Source organism: Pelodiscus sinensis, chromosome 24 (assembly GCF_049634645.1).
Source record: "Pelodiscus sinensis isolate JC-2024 chromosome 24, ASM4963464v1, whole genome shotgun sequence".
Classification (NCBI taxonomy): domain Eukaryota; kingdom Metazoa; phylum Chordata; order Testudines; family Trionychidae; genus Pelodiscus; species Pelodiscus sinensis.
Window position 1 is genome coordinate 16165648 of NC_134734.1, and position 17913 is coordinate 16183560.

The 17913-nt window shown below is 52.2% G+C and overlaps 1 protein-coding gene across 1 annotated transcript; it reads left to right on the forward strand.

Moving 5' to 3' along the window:
* Positions 1-4382: 4382 nt before the first annotated feature.
* Positions 4383-17809, forward strand: GLMP (glycosylated lysosomal membrane protein). Its single transcript, XM_075907434.1, has 6 exons — positions 4383-4538; positions 9781-10038; positions 10706-10897; positions 12947-13165; positions 14302-14579; positions 16261-17809. Exons 1-6 carry the CDS (start codon positions 4446-4448, stop codon positions 16427-16429), a joined length of 1209 nt encoding a protein of 402 aa, XP_075763549.1. The 5' UTR covers positions 4383-4445; the 3' UTR covers positions 16430-17809.
* The last annotated feature ends 104 nt before the right edge of the window (positions 17810-17913 follow it).

Here is a 17913-nt window from a genome sequence, read left to right on the forward strand (position 1 = left end):
CTAAATACAATGTAAAATCTTAGGATTTGGGTGGCCAGTGTTAGTCAATTGAAGGGCATACAATCTGTTTTGAGGTGTGTGGTTCTTTAGATTATCATATTTAGTGCGTTATTTTTTAAGCACAAGATCACTTTTTGAATTTAAGTGCAATCCAAGATCTACCTCAAATCCAAATACCTTGGCCCTGCCTCCTTTGTGCCCCTTCTCCGAGGCCCCACCTGTGCTCACTCCCTCATCCCTCTCCCACCCTCCCTCACTTTGGGGTAGAGGGTGGGGATGCTGGCTCTGATCTTGGATAAAGGATTCGGCGTGTGGGGCAGGAAGTTCAAGGTGCAGGCTCTGGGAGGACATTTGGATGCAGGGGGGCTAGGGCAGGGGCTTGGGGTGCAGGAGGATGTTTGTGACTGGGGTAGGGTTTTGGGATGTGGGCACCAGCTGGGCCCTGCGTCCCTCAGGTGGCTTCTGGTTGGTGATGCAGTGGGGCTAAGGCAGGCTCACCCCTGTCCTGGCCCTGCACCACTCCCAAAAGCAGCCAGCAAACTCCATCCCAAGTCCTGCTGTGCTCTGTGGAGGTAGGATATAGAGTAGGAGAGAGGGCACCATGACTGTGCCCCCTCCTCTCCCTCTCCTGCCCTGTACCTGGAGCAGAGGCTCCTGCAGGGACTGCTCCAAGGCAAAGGGCAAATGTGCAGTAGTTGGGGGGAAGGGCAGCTGAAGGGCTGGGCCTGATAATCTCTTGACCAAAGCAGTTAGGATCCCCTGTCAGAGGCTCCAAAATCTACCAGTAGATCCCAGTCTACTGATTGGTGACCACTGGGCTAGATCAATCTATCTTTCTTGGCTGTTAAGGCCAGATGGGACCATCCATGTTCAGTGCAGGCCACAGAACCTCACCCATCTACTCTTGTAACAGACCCCCTAAGCTTTGGCTGAGACCTCAGATCATGATTCATAGGATCCACCATTTACACTAGTTTAAACCTGCAAGTAACTTGTGCACCATGCTGAAGAAGGCAAAAAACCCCAAAACAAAACCCACCACCGTCTCTGCCAATCTGACCCATGGCTAAATTCCTTCCTTACCCTGAGCACATGAGCAAGACCCACCAGCTGCATATCCCGGTACAAAGAATTCTCTGTACTAACCCAGAGCCCTCCCCACCTAGTGCCCCATTGATGGCGGTTGGAGATACTAGTCACAAATCGGCCATGTGGCATTGTAGGCTGCCGCCTCACCCATCCCTCTGTAAACTTACCAAGCTCGGTCTTGAAGCCAGTTAGGGTTATTTACTCCTGTTGTTCCAAAACTTTAGAACTCTGATGGTTAAAAACCGTTGTCTAATTTCAAGCCTCAACTTGTTGATGGCTAATTTATATCCATTTGTTCTTGTGTCAACTTGGGTCTTAAATTCAATAACTCCTTTCTCTCCAGGGTGTTTATCCTCCCGAAGGATGTATAAAGAGCAAATGTCTCTTTCCCTCCCCCCCCCAGCCCTCATTTGATCAGGCTAAACTAGCCAAGCTCTTTAAGTCTCCTAAACTAGTTTTTCTGTTCCTCTGACCATCCACATAACCCTTCTCTGCACCTGTTCCAGACTGAATTTATCTTTCTCCAACATAGGAGACCAGAATTGTGCACACTATTCCAGTTGAGTTCTCACTAGTGTCTTGAATAATGGCATACACACTTCCCTGTCCCTACTGGAATTACCTCCTCGCTTGATGCAGCCAAGGACTGCATTTGCATTTTTCACAGCCACCTCACATTGGCAGCTCATAGTCATCCTATGATCAACCAAAACATCCTGGTGGTGCTCTGCCTTTGTCACTTCCACCTGATAAGTCCCCAGCTTGTAGCAAAAAATCATGTTAGTTTCTAGTGTGTGTTAGTTTCTTTGCCCTTTGCACTATTAAATTTCATTTCACTTCTATTAGCCTGGTTTTCAAGGTCGTCCAGATCTTTTCAGTGACCTTTGAGGCTCTGGGCCCAAGTTCCTGCAACTGGAACTTAGGTTTTACCTACACATGGTGCTTAGTGCGCTAAGGGAAAACACTCAGATACTATGGTGATCATGAATGTGGTATGAAAACGTCTATGTAACAGAGCAAACATAATTACCTTGCACCCATTTGACTATAATTTTAAACTATTTGGCTAAAGCAATGCAAATCCCATGGGGGGACACTTGAGTCAGTTAACAGCTCACGAATAGCAGTTTAGCTTGCATCAGGTTTGGTTACAATGGGTCCACTTCTGTGTGTAAACAAAATGGTATTGCCAGTGCATGAAGCTGAACAGAATAGTCCTCGCCCACCCATAGAGAAACCATACTATAGGGCTATGTCTACACTCGCGGCTTCTTGCATGAGAAATATACAAATGAGGCTTAGCGTGGAATATCGCCAAGCCTTGCTTGCATACCTAATGAGCTGCCATTTTTGCAGAAGAGGCTCTTGCGCCAGAAGGAGCTGTCTACACTGCCCCTTCTTGTGCAAGAAAAACCCTCTTGTGCAATGCAGTTATTCCTGAAAATAATCGGCGTAGCAGCATTGCATAAGAGGGTTTTTCTTATGCAAGAAGCAGCAGTGTAGACAGCTCCTTCTGGCACAAGAGACTCTTCTTAAAAAATGTTGGCTCATTAGGTATGCAAAAGAGGCTGGGTGATTTTCCATGCTAAGCCTCATTTGCATATTTCTTGTGCAAGAAGCTGCGAGTGTAGACATAGCCTAGATGTTTGGTGTTGGCTGGTAGGGTCTGACCATTGTGATCTTCTCTCCTTGTTCCCTTGTGCTTCCCTGTATTTACCTGGGTTCTCTTCCCTCAGCCTACTTATAGGCTGTGTCTACATTGCTGCGATCTTGTGCAAAAGCGGTTGCTTTTGCGCAAATACTTGCTGCCTGTGTACAGTGGCCTCGAGTTCTTGTGCAAGAACACGGACGTTCTAATATATGAAATCAGGGCTTCTGGCATGAGAACTATGATGCTACCGCTCAGGAAGAAGCCCTCTTTTGCAACTGTTCTTGTGCAAGAGGCCAGTGTAGACAGGCAACATGAATTTCTTGCGCAAGAAAGCCCTATGGTTAAAATCGCCATCAGAGCTTTCTTGCTCAAGAGAGTGTCTACACTGGCATGGATGCTCTTGCGCAAAAGCACATGCCAGTGTAGACGCTCTCTTCTGGAAGAGTTTTTGCACAAGAACTCTTCCGCAAAAGAGTTTTTGCGCAAAATCATGCCAGTGTTGACGTAGCCATAGTGGAAACTTTTTAGGGCAGGGACCATCTTTTTGTTCTGTGTTCCAACAGCACCTAGCACCATGGAGATGCGCTCCCTGGCTGAAGCTCTTAGTGCCATTGCAATGCCAATAATAGATCATAATAGGTCACAGTAATGCAAGATTATTGGAAGAGAAATGTGGGAAATGAATAGAGAAAATAGATCTCCCTTCCCTCCAATAAAGGCGGTATTAACTGCCTCACAGCTCGCTCTATTTGTGCTGCACTACTGCGTTTCTGCCATGGATATCTCAACAGAACATATGCAGGGTAGCACAGCAGGGCAGGGTGTTTTTCTTTTGTCAGCTGTACCGTGTACAGCGGTGCTATTCCATGCCAGAGATGGCTGCATTTCAGCTGCGGGGGGTGTGATTCCTGCAGTTATAGAGAGTATGTCTACACTATGCCACTAACAGGGGAGCCGACAGCGGGGCCAGGCCCCTGGGTAAAGTGGGGCGGGGGGGGGGCAGCTTTGCAATCCTGGAAGGGGCCTGGCCTTAGTACATATGAAGTAGTGGTAGCGGCAAATGGAGCTTCAGGCTCTTTAAAATTGCCAGGCCCCTGGCGGGGATTGCTCCCCTCCCTTCCCCCTCATTGGTGGGCCTGACTAAGCCCAGGTTTGAGTGTAAAGTCCCCCTGCCATCTGCACACAAATCATTCTGACTCCAGCACTCGGGGCCTGGATCCTTCTGGGACCCTACTAGTTGGGTGGGCGAATTTACGGAGGGGGGGTGTCCGGGCTGATGAGGGGTGAGACCGTGAGGGTGAAGGTGGGCTGTATGGCACCATAGTTCACAAAACTGGGGGGGGGGGTTGGGGAAATTCAGGGGGGGGTATACACCCCATGGGGGCTGTAGGGAAACCGCTGGCAGGCACGCCTAGGTTTTGGGTGGCACCGAGTGCATGGACTGAGGGCAGGATCGGGGCCCTAGCGCTTTGGGAAGGCAGATGTTGAACAAACACCAAACCATGAACAATATATGAGTGGACTACCCCCCCCCCCCCCACACACACACACACATTTTTTCCCCTCCCCCTTCCCGCCACACTTTTCAGGCAGCGGCTCCTTTAAGAGCCGTCCTCTCCTTTAACAGCCGACCGCCCCTTCCCCTTTAAGGAGAGACGAGCCGGGCAGACGCACGTGAGCAGAGAGTTGCAACAGAGTAACAATTATGCTGGGGGGAAGTAGCCTCCTGCTCCCGGGGCTCTGGCTGCTGGGCAGCGTCGCTTGCCTGCGGGGGGCGGCTGGAGGCGATGGAAGGAAGGTAGGTAGGTGGGGACCGAGCATCAGGGACCGATGCTTTGCTCCTGGAGCTGCAGCATCAGCTGTTCTGGCTGCCTAGTGGGACTCTGCAAAGAGACCGGGCCGAAGCGGATCTGGGTTTGTTTGTTTTGGGGTGTGTGTGGGGTGGGGTGGGGTGGGGTGGGGGGGGGGGGGGCATTGCACGGGCAGGGTTGTGTGTGTGTGTGTGTGTGTGTGTGTCTGTGTCTGTCTGTGGTTCCCCCCAGCTCCCTGGCTCAGCTGTTTCTCTGCAGGGTGTCCTCGCCCCGCCCTTCAGCCCTTCCGGTTGCATCTTGGTTTTCACATTAGCTGCAGCCTAAAAGGGGCGGGGAACCTTTTTGGGGTCGGGGGCCTCGGGCCCATAGAAAAATCAGTCGGGGGCTGCTTAAAAGTGAAAGGGGGGGGGGGACCGTCACTGTCGTAGTATTCCGTCTGAGAAACAGAGGGGGAGGGCTGGGCTAGTAGATTTTGTGGGCTCCTCTAGGCTCTGGGGTGGGGCCAGAAATGAGGGTTTTCCGAAGGTTTCCCATGTCTGCATAAGAACTGGCTGCTCTGATTTGGGACGAAGGGGGGTGGAGAGTGTGTACTGGCTCTCTAAGGGAGCAGGATTCTTACCCTGGCTTTGCTGCTACTAATGAACCTTCCCTACATCTGGGCCTGAGACAAGCCCCTCTGTGAAGTAAGCCAGAGACCTGACGTGGTAGCCTCCAAAAAGCAGGTTGGAAGTAAGCGTGTGTGTAACAGAATCTCCTTTCAGCCTGGGCTCAGATACTCCCTCTTGGGCACTGAGGGGTCCAGTGTTCCCTGGGCCCTCTCTGGGAACTGGTGCCAGGCAGCCTTCCTTGGAAGCTGGGTGCTCCTGTGGCTGCTGAGGAGACATCCCAGTGCTGCCCAGCTGATTAGCAGAGCACCCACTATTAGGTTTTGTTTCTCTGGGTGGTGCACGTTCGCGCATGCCTGGGGGCACATATGCATTTATTCCACACAAGGCTGGGAAAGATTAGAGGGAGCCTTGGGCCCGGCAGGAGGGACTGGGTGGCTTAGAATCCTGCTAATGGCAATAATGGATGGTCCTGCGGGCAGCCTGGCTTCAGACGGGTGGGATTTGCTCTAGCCTGTCTCACAGGAGCCGTTTCCCATAACTGGCCCCACTGTTGTTGCTGGGAGACCTGCAGAGAGAGGGCAAGGGATGAATGGCCCCGGGCACATATGGGAAGCGGGTGAGTCTAGGGCTGAGGAAGGCAAGCGCCCCCCCCCCCCCCCCCAGCCTGATCCCTTTTGCCTGAGGCTCTGCCCTTGCCTCCCAGGGACCCCTGGCAGCCATGGCCACTCCCACTGTAGGGGCAGGCCAGCTCTTCCCCAGTGGGCAGTACACTGCCCCAGCCTTCCCTACCTCCCAGTCTGGGAGCAGGCCATGCACTGCCCCAGCCTTACCTGGCCCTACCTGGAACACAGGGGAGAGGGAGGGTGGGTGGTGCTCAACCCCGATCTCCTCATCTTTCAGAGAGCTAGCAGCACAACCCCAGCCTCAGTGCGGCTGAATCCCAGACAGCTGTGGGGGAGACCCACTGAAAGTGTGTGTGTGTGTGTGTGGGGGGGTGGATTGTGGGCAGAGCCAGACGGGCCATCTGGGAAGTCATTGCCCTCCCTTGCCTCTTAACCCTGCCTCCCAGCACCTCAATATATGGGAGTCTGGGAGGAGCTTGTCCTGCAGGTGTTTGCTCTGTGTTGGGGCCTGGAAGTTGTCTGTTCTTGGGGCATATTCGTGCCCCTGTGTGGTTCATGAATAACCATCGCTGGCCGTCACAAGGGAGGAGGCGATCAGCCCTTTCCTGCCGGTTGTCAACAGCCGTCTGCTCTCCAAGGCTGGCCAAGTCATGGGGGTGGGGGGGGGGGCTGCCCTTTCAAAGCAGGAAATAGAAATGCTGAGCTAGTGTCTCTCAGCCTGCAGTCCAGGCTAGCAACTAGGGGCTTCTGCAAAAGTCCTGGTCTCCTTGGGACTTTCCTTTTTTAGTGTGAGAAGGGAAACCTCGATTTGTCCTACTTAGTCCTGCTGTGGGGGTGCGGCAGGGATGAATTAGATCATGGCTTGAGAGCCCTTCCCTCTACATTTCTAAGCGTCTGTGAATCATTGTGTTAGTCCTGGTATAACTCTGTTGGTTAAGGGTGTGATTTATTTTAACTTATTTCATTTTTTTAACCAATATACCAGTTCAGCCCTCCCAGCATGGCTGCAGTTACTGCCATACCAGTGCCTGGTATTAGTGTGACACATTTCGAGAGCCCTGTGCGGATACAAACTTGGTGTCTGCATCTGCACTACCTTCCCAAGCTGCCTCATCTGGCCCTGCCCAGGCCTGTGCCATGCCTGCTGGCTGGAGCTCCAAGGGGAAGTTGGGGGGGGGGGGTGCTGCCCAGGGGCAAGGGCCAGCAGCCACATTACAGGGGACAGGGAGGCTGGACAGGGGCCGGCAGGTCAGTGCGGGAGGAGGCCTGGGAGTGGGGTCTTGCCTGTCCAAGTCATGAGGTCACCCACCACCATGTGCATCTGCAAAAATGATCCCTGGATATCTGCATCCACATCTGCAGATATAGTGCGGATATCTGGCAATTTGCAGGGCTCTACTTATTCTCCCTTCCCATGTGGGACTAGCTGTACGGAATCATGTGTACTGGCATGCATGCTGCCCTCACACTTGAGGGGTTGTTTGGCTTTAGCTATCCTGGGATAAGGACAGTGACACGCCCCCCCCCATTTGTGTGTGTTTCAACAAGGTTTTATGATGGGCACAGGAGAGTTTCTCCTCTTCCTCTCAGCCCTGTGTAATCAGCAGGGAGGTAAAATCCTGTGTAATTGGTTAACTGCTTAAACATGAAGATTAACCATTTAACCACTCCCGCCCCCTGCAGGCCCTGACTGTGTCCCTCACCCCCCACCCCTCCCCAGGCCCACTGTGGACAGGGGCTGCTCTGGACACCCAGAGCAACTCTGTGCACAGCAGGCCCCACAGGGCTGGAACAGCCCTCTGCCCATTAAGATGATGCTTATCAGTTACACTTTCACATCCCTACCCATAGTCTCCTTAGACAACCACCTAACCTCAAGATGATTCTTACCAAGAACCACAGGACGTACCACGCTAATACCAACCCTGGTACCTCCCCTTGCAACAAACCCTGTTGCCAGCTTTGTTCACATATTTACTCTGCTGACACCATTATTGGACCTAACCAATTCGGTTATAAGATCAAGAACACATGTTCCTGCTCATCCAGAAATATAATTTATGCTTTCATGTGCCGACAGTGTCCATCTGCTATGTACATTGGACAAATGTCTCAGACGCTTCACCAAAGATTCAATGCACGCAAAACAGACATTAGACAGGATCACAAAGAAAAAACAGCTTCTTGCCATTTCAACCAGAAAGGGCATTGTCTCAATGACTTGACTACCTGCATCCTGCTTCAAAGACTTTTTCACACCAGACTTGAAAGAGAAACCTCTGAACTGTCATTCATGCTTAAATTTGACAGTTTACATTGGGGTCTCAACAAAGATGCTAATTACCTTACCCATTACTAAGATAGCTTCCCCAATTATCACCTCTAATATCATTAGCTCACAGACGTTTACCTCCTCCTCTTATCCCCCCCCCCATTCTGAAATTTGATTTGTCCTTTTTGTGTGTGATCACTTTTTTTTATTGTATCCCTTTGGTATATATAGTCATGCCAATTTTCTTCCACAACTTGATCTGAGGAAGTGGGTCCGGACCACGACAGCTCATCACCTAATAAACTATCTTGTTAGTCTTTAAAGTGCTACATAGTCCTGTTTTTTGTTTGATCCCTAGTAATGAGAGTGTTGAAGCAAGACCAATAGAGAACCCCTCGATTCTTCCACTTGGCCTGCATCAGAAAGAAACTGGAAATGTTTGTCTCCCTTCCGTTGGCTATTGAAATTCTGCTATGTGCGGTCAAATACTTTGGCTTGAGTGAAACATGCAACAAAACTGGGGGCTGCTCAATTATGGGAGCTCTGTCTAGATGCTCAGGATGATTCAGTGGGGTCTCCTCTGTCTCAGCCTCTGGAGCCTTGCATGCCAGATATCCCATCAGGTTTGACAACATCTAGGGGTTAGGAGAAGCCTCCTTCCCTACCTTTAGGGTCCATGGCAGTGTTCCCTGGAAGCCGTGTGTTTTGTGCGGCCTCTCAGATTCAAATGTGGCCCAGCGGATTAGCAGAGCGCCCACAGCTAGGTTTGTTTCTCCTGGTGGTGCACATTCACACATGCCTTGGTGGACGTAACATTTATTCTGCACATGGATGGAAAAGATGAGACCATTGGTCCATAATGTTCAAAATACAGTTGTACATGTTACTGTGGAGTTGTACCTCATTCCTGTAGTAGGTGAGGGGAGTGAAGCCCTCTCTGGTCTAGTAGTTAGGGGGGCTAGTCTCCCTGGGTCCTGGTTTTCCCCCACCTATATAAGGGTAGAGACTTTACTTTGCCCTACAGGAGGTGTGTGAGACTGAAGACAGTGAAGGTTTTCTTGTGCCCAGGTGATGTGATAGTGGGGACTAGGGATGTAAAATCCCGTTTAATTAGCTAACTAGTTAAACACATTGTTTAGCCAGTTAACTAATTAGAGGCAAGGCTGCTCCAGCCTGGCTAGAAGCCCCCCCCCCCTTGCTGGTGGGCTGGAACATCCCGCCCCCTGTGGCCCCCACCACTGCAGGCAGGGGCTGCACTGGCTGAAATGCAGGAGCAGCCCCTGCCTGCAGCAAACCAGGATGCTCCACAGGCAGGGGCTGCTCTGGCATCCCTATCGGAGCAGCCTCTGCCTGTGGGGTGCCCAGGCTGCTGCAGGCAGAAGCTGCACCGGAGCAGCCCTTCTCTGACAGGTGGGGAAGCTTCAGCCCCACCAGTTAAGGTTAACCAATAAGTCTGACCCATTAAGGGTAAACGTGTTAAACCTTCACATCCCTAGAGGGGACCCAGGCAGGTTTGTCTGGGCTAGACTGTCTTTACTAACGCATCCTATGACAGCCCATATGTTCCTGATCCACTTGGGCCCTATGGAGTCCAAGGCGGACAATCCCCCTCTAACCTTGTTCTGCTGTTGCCAGAAGGGCAGGTGCTGAGCGGAGTCCAATGAGCCTGGCGATGGTCTGGATGTGTTACTCATGACCTGCCCCTCTTCTGCCTCCCGCTGCCCAGGTGACCCTGGAGTACAACCCCGGCAGGAACGGCTCCTCCCTCAGCCTCCTGCACGTGCGGGCCGTGGGCCGGAACGACACCCTGCACTACGTGTGGAGCAGCATTGGGGCGCCCACCGTGCTGCTGCTCTACACCCAGAATGAGAGCAGCACCCTGCACGTCAACTGGACCAAGCTCAACTCTACCTCCCCCGCTGGGGCTATCTGGGTCGATCCGCCTGGCAGCGTCGTCTACTCGACAGCTGTCGTCTTCACCAAGGTAAGGGGCACTCGTGGGGAAGCTGGGTTGGAGCAGCAGGTGCTGCCTGATGGAGCCGCCCCCTGGGTAGCTCTCAGCTCAGCTGATCTTAGAAGGTGACATCCAGCTCTGACGTGTGGGGCAGCCAGATTCCCCCTGTTCGTGCCCAATACAGGGCTTCCCTGTACCACCTTCTCCAGCGTGCTTCCCCCACCTGCTTCTTGGGGGGCACCCACCAGTGTTCCCAGAGCATCCACAGCTAGCTCTGTTTTGGTGGTGCACATCTGTACCTGTCCCAGTGCACAGAACAAAATTTATTCCACACATGGGGGGGGGGATCAAAATGGATGGCAAAGATTAGAGGGAACATTGGAGCCCACCACTTCTGGTGGGTGCTTGCAAGCTGGGGAAGCTGCTGCCTCTCTTCCTGCGTGCTGTCCCTTTAAATTTCTGGTGCGGGCAGCTCCTTCTGGGGAGTGGTAGGGAAAGTCAAGCTACAGGGAGCATGCAGGTGGGCTGAAAGGTGGGGGAAGGGTTTGCAATGGTGGGTGCCTTCCCCAGCGGCCAGGTGAAATAGGTGAGACCAGCATGGTGTCCTGCATTGCCAAGGGATTGGGGTGACTTGTGCATGTGGGGGTTGAAAGTCTTTTTCCACGAGAATCACAGCTCTGCTCCCCCTCTCCACCAGGTGTTCGAGTACAACGGGGCCAACGCTTCAGCCCTGTCCACGGGGCAGGGTGAGACCTTCTATCCCCCCTACGACCTGGCCGACTTCTCCTGGAATGGCAGCCTGAACCAGACAGCCCTCACCGCCAAGTTCCAGGGGGTGAAGACCTCTGACCCTGGGGGTGCCTTCCGCAATGGCACCATCTCCTTCCAGGTGAGGCTGTCCTGCTCCCCTTCCTTCCTAGGGGACGGGTCCATTGCTGCTAGCCATCCTGGGGGTGAGGGTGACCTAATGTCCATTGAAACTGGTATCTCCTCTATTCCCAGAAGACACAGATTCTCCCCCGCCCCTCCTGGGCTTTCTTGAGTCTAACCCTGGTGCTACTGGGCATGTCACATGGCCCCCACTCTCTTACCCTCCATCTGCCCTCCCCAACCCATTGCCTTGCTCTCAGCTGCCTCTCCTCTGTTGCTGTAGGACCATCTCCCTGCCCTGTGCTGGGTCTGAGCGTCTCCCCAGCCCTGCTTGCATTCCCTCCACCCCCATACATACATTAATACATGCACCCTCCCCTCTTCCTGGCTTGGAGAGGAGGGGGCGGGAGGAACTCAGGACTCTGCACTCAGGAAGGAGGCTATGGCTAGGCAAGGCTGCCGTGGGACCAGCTTCCTGGCTGCCAGAAGCCATCTCCCATTCTATCCCTCTGGGAGTAGGAACCAGCAATCCTGACTCCCAGCCTCCTGCGCTATAGTGGGATACAGGCCCATCCCTTGGGGAACGTTCTTCACTGGGCCCAGTGTCTCTGACCTTCTCTCAGCCCCAGACTGTCAGGAGGAAGCTCCTAGATGGAGGAGAGAAAAGAAGGGACCATTCCCCAGATGATCCTCCTGTATAATGCAGGCGGGAGAATCTTGTCCAGCAGTCCCTGCATCCAGCCCATATTTTCCGGGGGGAGCTAGGGTGTCTCCCAAGGAAGGATGTCCTGCTTTGACTTAAGGACCTCAGGAGACCACGAATCCTTCAGGCCCTTAGGTATGTATGGTGGTGTTCAATGACAGCACGGCAGCTTCATTTCATTGGGTTCGTCCCTGTCAATGTTACTTACAAGAAGCACATGGGGTCTCTTTCGGGGAGAGGGCAATCCGCCACGTTTATAGGCAGTACAACACGAGAAGCACTGTGTGCGTTCACTCGCCTCCTGCAGAGGGTCTTGTAGTTTTCCCGTCTGTCATGGCTCAAGTCAATTAGGTTTAACAGAAGCAAGGAGCTGGGCTCTGCCAGTCATGACTCTGCAGGACTAAACCCAGGAAGCCAAGGCAAAAGCACCCCATTTTTATACTTGGAAGTTCCCATTTGAGTCTATGGATTTTTGCAGTGCCAGGCTGCAATTATTCATCCTTCAGTAGTGTTAACCTTGGAGTCTTTCACAGTTATCCTTTGGTTATTTTCAGGCTTTCCAGCATTCTCTTGTTTCCTCGCTTTCGGGGGGAGAGGGTGTCTGCCTGTCTCCAAGGCTGCTCACCTCTGCTAACTTGTTTCTAGCATTAGGCACCATGGCTGCTGCTTGGTTGTCTTCAAGTTTCTTACTTCTTGACCATCTGGGCATTCGCGATGGTTTTCACAGTTAGCCTTCACTAGGGACACACCTTCCACTCACCCCCAAACAATTTTACAGACACATTCAGACAGGGTTTCCTTTTAGAAAGGACTGTATCATCACAAAAGAAATAACAAAATCTCTCCCAGCTTAGTTAGCGATGCAGACAAGAGGCACAACTTAATTTGTAGTGTTGATAAGAAGCAAGACCTTATAGGCAAATATAAAACTGTCCAAAGATAAAGGCATGATGTTCCTGCTAAATGAGGGCTGGCAGTCAGGGTGAAATGGAAGTGCACAGACCTTTATGAGCAAATCATTCTATAGTGATGGGTAATGATCCCATACTTGTATTCTTAAAATACTACACTTCAGCTACTGCTGTAGGGCGCATGTAATTGCAAGGTGTGTCATGGGGCGGGGGGAACCTGTTGTCGTATTCGTGCTGTACCACTTGTATTACAATAGCACTGAAATTGGACCCCTCTGCACTGACATGATGCAGTCCCAGCCTGAACAGACCAGGGAAGATGTGAGGGGGAAACTGAGGCACAGGGGGTGACTTGTCCAAGATCACTCAGCAGAGCAGAGGCAGCACTGGGACTAGCCCATGGGAGTCCTGAGTCTTGGACTGTGCTATTCCTCTCCAATGTGTCCACCTCCAGGTGACTGCCTATGAGCAGAGCAGCCGGGACAGCCCCCTCCCTCGCCTCCTGCACACCGCCAACAGCTCCAAGGTGGAGTTCATCATGGACAGGGTGGCCCCACGTGGCAACAGCTCTCGCTTCCTGCTGGAGGTGGTCACAGTGGAGGAGAGAGGCCGGCACAAGAGGCTGAATTCAGTGCAGTCCATCGATGATGAGTACACGCCCACCATCTTTGAGGTGAGATCTATGGTTACGGGGAGGGGAGACATCAAGCAGCCTAGGCCGGAACTGATTAGGTGCTCAGATACCACAGTGATGGGCACCACGTGTGAGCCGATATTACCACGGTGATAGGCACCACATGCAAGCCAATATAGATTAGAAGGGGGGGTGGAGAACGCTGGAACAGGAATGAATATTGCCGGAGGAGGGGGATTGTCCCATTGTAATGGCTGGTGCATATACTGAGGATAAGTCTATTACTAGTGCCAGCGAGTGGAGTTCCTCCGTGCGCTCCAGTGGTAGGGACGCGAGCTCTTGGCACTGCATGCTGCTAGCGATGGGTAGAGGTTTATATTGACAGGGGAGGCCATGCAAATGTTAAGTCCAGGTTGACTGGAAAATAAAAATTGCCAAGGCATGCTGCTTGTTTTGTGTTGGGATTTTGTCTTCCAAGGAGACTTTCCAGATGGCTCTAAATCTTAAGCTTCAAAGATGAGGGTTGGCGAAGGGCCTTTTGCCTAGCATTCGTTCCCATGGGGTTGGTTTATGGCTCCTGTTTGTGCTGTCCTGAAACTCCCCTTAAGCGCCTGCTTGTGTGGGGTAAATCCAGTCAAAAGAAAGTGCTTGCAAGTCTGTGCCAGAGCTGGGAAAGGAACCCAGGAGTCCTGGCCCGGAGCTAGCTGAACATGCTCTCTGTAGTTCTCCGGTGGCACTGGAAGGAACCCTGGCTCTCTGCACCCCTGCTCTAACCACTAGGTACAGCTCCCTCCCAGGGCTGAGGATAGACCCCGGTAGTCCTCCCCTCCGGGACCAAGCACCAGACCATCCCTGACAAGTGTCTATCTAACCTGTCCTTAAATACCTCCAAGGATGGAGATTCCACAACCTCCATGGGCAATTTATCCCAGTGTTTAACCACCCTGACAGTTAGGAAGTTTTTTCCTAATGTCCAACCTAAACCTCCCTTGCTACCCATTGTTCTCTTTAACGCCTGATAGGATAAAGAGTAACTTTTTTAACCCCTCCTCCTAATCACCTCCAAGCTCCCAGCTCCCCTGCCCTGGAAAGCTCCAATGGGAGAGCACTTGGTTGTCATGCCCTGGCTTTGCCTGCCCTCTGAACGAGTTGCTTTCTCTCTTGATGGGGGGCAGATGGCCCAGCTGGTGTCTGAGCCCCACAACGACAGCATCGGCTCCAGCTTCTTCCAGTGGAAGACGACGGCGTATGGTTCCAGGGATGCAAGCCGGGAGAACGCCATCCACTGCCACTACCAGCCCCTGCAGACGGCCAACCGGACGCTGGCTGGGCCCAGCATAGCACACGCCTACTTCGGGGAGGCGCTGGAGCACAGCCACAGCATCGCCGCCATCAATATTTCCTTCGGGGGTGAGGACGGGGAGGTCTACATGGAGAAGGGCTACCTGAGTTGGTGAGTGGTATCTTCCTTCTACTCCCCCTGCTTGTCTGAATGGAATCTTCTCCCCCTTCCCTGCCACCATCAGCGGTATTCCCTCTGTTTTCCATCCATGTGTGGAATACATTTTATGTGCACTGAGGCATGTGCACCACCAGTAGAAACTCATGCTGCCGACTGTGGGCGCACTGCCAATCAGCTGGGCAGTATTTGAAGCTCTCCTGGTTGGCCACCCAAGTGCTCAACTTACAGGGAACATGCCCATCAGTACCATCTTCTACCCACTACCCCGTAATGTGCAAGGTGCTAGTCACCGAGCCCCATCTCTCCTTGCCCTGCTAGTCCTTCCTGGGAACTCTGCCATGGCCTACTTCAAACCTTACCCCCTGCCCATCTCTGCACAGAGGGAAAGTGACTGGCCTGCACGGCAGAGTCAGGATTCGAACTCGTGTCTCCCAAGTTCAGTGTTCCAGCCCCGAAGTTACCCTCTGTGCCCATTGCGGGGAGGAAGGAGGCCATGGGATTGGCTGTTTGAATGTTGGTGGCTAGCCTCTTGAAACCTTGTGGATAAGGGAGAAGCGGTGGACATGCTATACCTAGACTTTAATAAGGCATTTGACACAGTCTCGCATGACCCTCTTATCAATAAACTAGGGAAATGCAACCTAGATGGGGTTACTATAAGGAGAGTGCATAACTGGCTGGATAACCATTCCCAGAGTAGTGAACAGTTAACTGTTCAGTCATGCTGGAAGGGCATAACAAGTGGGGTTCTGCAGCATCTGTTTTGGGACCAGTTCTGTTTAATATCTTCATCAATGATGAGATGATGGCATAGAGAATGATTATTAAGTTGCAGATGATGCCAAGCCGGGAAGGGTTGCGATTGCTTTGGAGGATAGGGTCAAAATTCAAAAATCTGGACAGATTAGAGAAATGGTCTGAGGTAAACAGGATGAATAAAGACAAATGGAACCGTACTCCACTTAAGAAGGAACAATCCGTTTCACCCACATAGACTGGGAAGTGACTATCCAGAAAGCAGTACTACAGAAAGGGATCTAGGGGTCATAGTTGACCACAAGTTAAACATGAGTCAACGGTGTGACTCTGTTGCAAAGTAAGCAAGCATGATTCTGCGATGAATTAACAGGAGTGTTGTGGGCAAGACACAACACCTCCTCATCTGCACTGATTAAGCCTCAGTTGGAGTATTGTGTCCAGTTCTGGGCACCACATTTCAAGAAAGATGTGGAGAAATTAGAGAACGTTCAGGGACAAGCAACAAAAATGATTAAAGGTCTAGAGAACATGAGATATGAGGGAAGACACAAAATTGGGCTTCTTTAGTTTAGAAAAGGAGACAGAGGGGATATGATGGCAGTTTTCAAGTATCTAAAAGGGTGTTACAAGGAAGAGGGAGCAAAATGATGGTTGAGGTTGGATATTTGGGGGGGGGGAGGGGGGATGGGGCATTTCCTAACTGTCAGGCTGGTTAGACACTGGAATAAATTGCTTAGGGAGGTTGTGGAACATCCATCACTGGAGATATTTCAGAGCAGGTTAGACCGAAACCAGTCAGGGATGATCTAGGTGGTGCTTGGTCCTGCTGTGAGTGCAAGGGATGGGACTTGACCTCTTGAGGTCCCTTCTAGTTCTAGGATCCTATGATTCGTTTACTACTTGCATCCCCCAGGTCTGCCTTGCTCGGCTTCGGCACGCCCCCGGAAGACACCTTCTCTCCCCTGGTGATCGCCATCATGGCTGTGGCCCTGGGCACCCCTGTGGTGCTGCTGCTGGCTGGGGTCCTGGTGCTGCTTTTCACACGGAGGAAGCGTTATTCCGAGTACGAGCCCATCAACTGACCGACGTGGGCAGGACTCACAGGGGACGCCCTCGCAGTTCTCATCCTGGACTCACCCAAGGCTCCTGGGAGCTTATTTATGAAGAGCTACAGTTACGTGTCCTCTCTTTCTCAGTGGCCCTGACCCTGCATTGCCCCAGGCTCACAGGGGAATCGTGCAATGATCTGCAAGGCTACCTCTGTACCCTTGATCCTGGCCCTTAGGAACTTGGCCGGGTGGCATGGAAAGAGACCTGTCCTGTGTTTGTAACAGTCCAGCCATCTGATGCCCTGTGGATGGACTCTCCCACCTTCCCCCCCCCCCCCCCTCCCCAAGTTCCCAATCCCACTGGAAGTCTTTTAGAAGCGGTTTCTAGCATAGAGGTTCTCCACAGGGGTGCTCCAGTACATTCCAGGGCTGGAATCCAGCCAGTGAACGGTCTCCCTTAAGTGGGAGGGGGCGGCAAAGGCATTAGGTCTGGCTCTCCCTTCGCTCCCCCCCATCAGCATGCCTGGCCTGGTGTTCACAAATGCAAAGCCTTCCCAGAGAGCATTTTGCAAGGTGCTCCCTAGCATCAGGCTTTAATCCCTTTGCTTGGTTTTTAAACCAGCTAGGGAGGGATGGTGGCGGAAGAGGGGGCTGGAGGCGTTCACCAGGGGGAGCCATGATCTTCAGCCTTCTAAAAAGGAGAAACCATGAGTCCTCTTCCCCCACAAAGGGTGGGTCACGTGCCTTTGTGGTATAAATCACGAGGCCAATGAGCTGATTTCATACCCACTCCACACACACAGTCCACTTGAGTGGTGGTAAAATCACCAATTCCTTTAAGGGAGAAGATGGTGTCACATGATTCTAACGGGCAGCTGCATGCTCACTGGGGAGGCGATCCGCTGCCTGCAAATTCCCTGAGATGGCTTACAATCCCTTTCCTCCTAGCGCACACGTTTTTCCAAAATGATATCCCCCCCCCCGCCAATGTCAGCAGCTCAATGTGAGGGGTCCAACGTAACCCCTTGTAAGGCAACTCAGATCTTTATTTTGGTCAGTGCTCGGCCCTGCCTGCAAAATGGGCCCCCCCCCTTTTTTTTTAAAGGATGCCTTATGTTGGGCACCTCAAAAATGATCAGTCCCTTTTGGGAAAATCTTGGCCTGAAAGGTCTAATTCTGATTGCTCAGGGGCTCCCCTCCATTTGCAAGGTCCAGGTCCCATTGCTGCTGCACCCATACTCACACGCTGCCAAGTTTGCTCTGAGGAGCCCGGTCTCAATATGTTACTTGAAATCTCCCAAGCCCCTTTGCTGGGCTGTATTCAACTCAGTGTTTGTGGGGCCATCACATGTTTTTCTTGAGGCTTTCATCTTTGATCTGCCTTTTTGGACCAATTAAAGTCTATTTTTAAGACTTCAGTGCCTCTGGGTGGCTTTGTATGTACATAGGGCCAGGCTGGGAGTGAACTTGAACATTCGAGTGGGTCTGGGCTAGCTGCTGGGTGAACACAGGAGTAG

Coding starts and splice junctions, on each gene's coding strand:
- GLMP (XM_075907434.1), top strand. CDS start 4,446: ATGCTGGGGGGAAGTAGCCTCCTGCTCCCGGGGCTCTGGCTGCTGGGC. Junction 4,539..9,780: donor CTGGAGGCGATGGAAGGAAG/GTAGGTAGGTGG, acceptor CCCGCTGCCCAG/GTGACCCTGGAGTACAACCC. Junction 14,580..16,260: donor GAGAAGGGCTACCTGAGTTG/GTGAGTGGTATC, acceptor TGCATCCCCCAG/GTCTGCCTTGCTCGGCTTCG.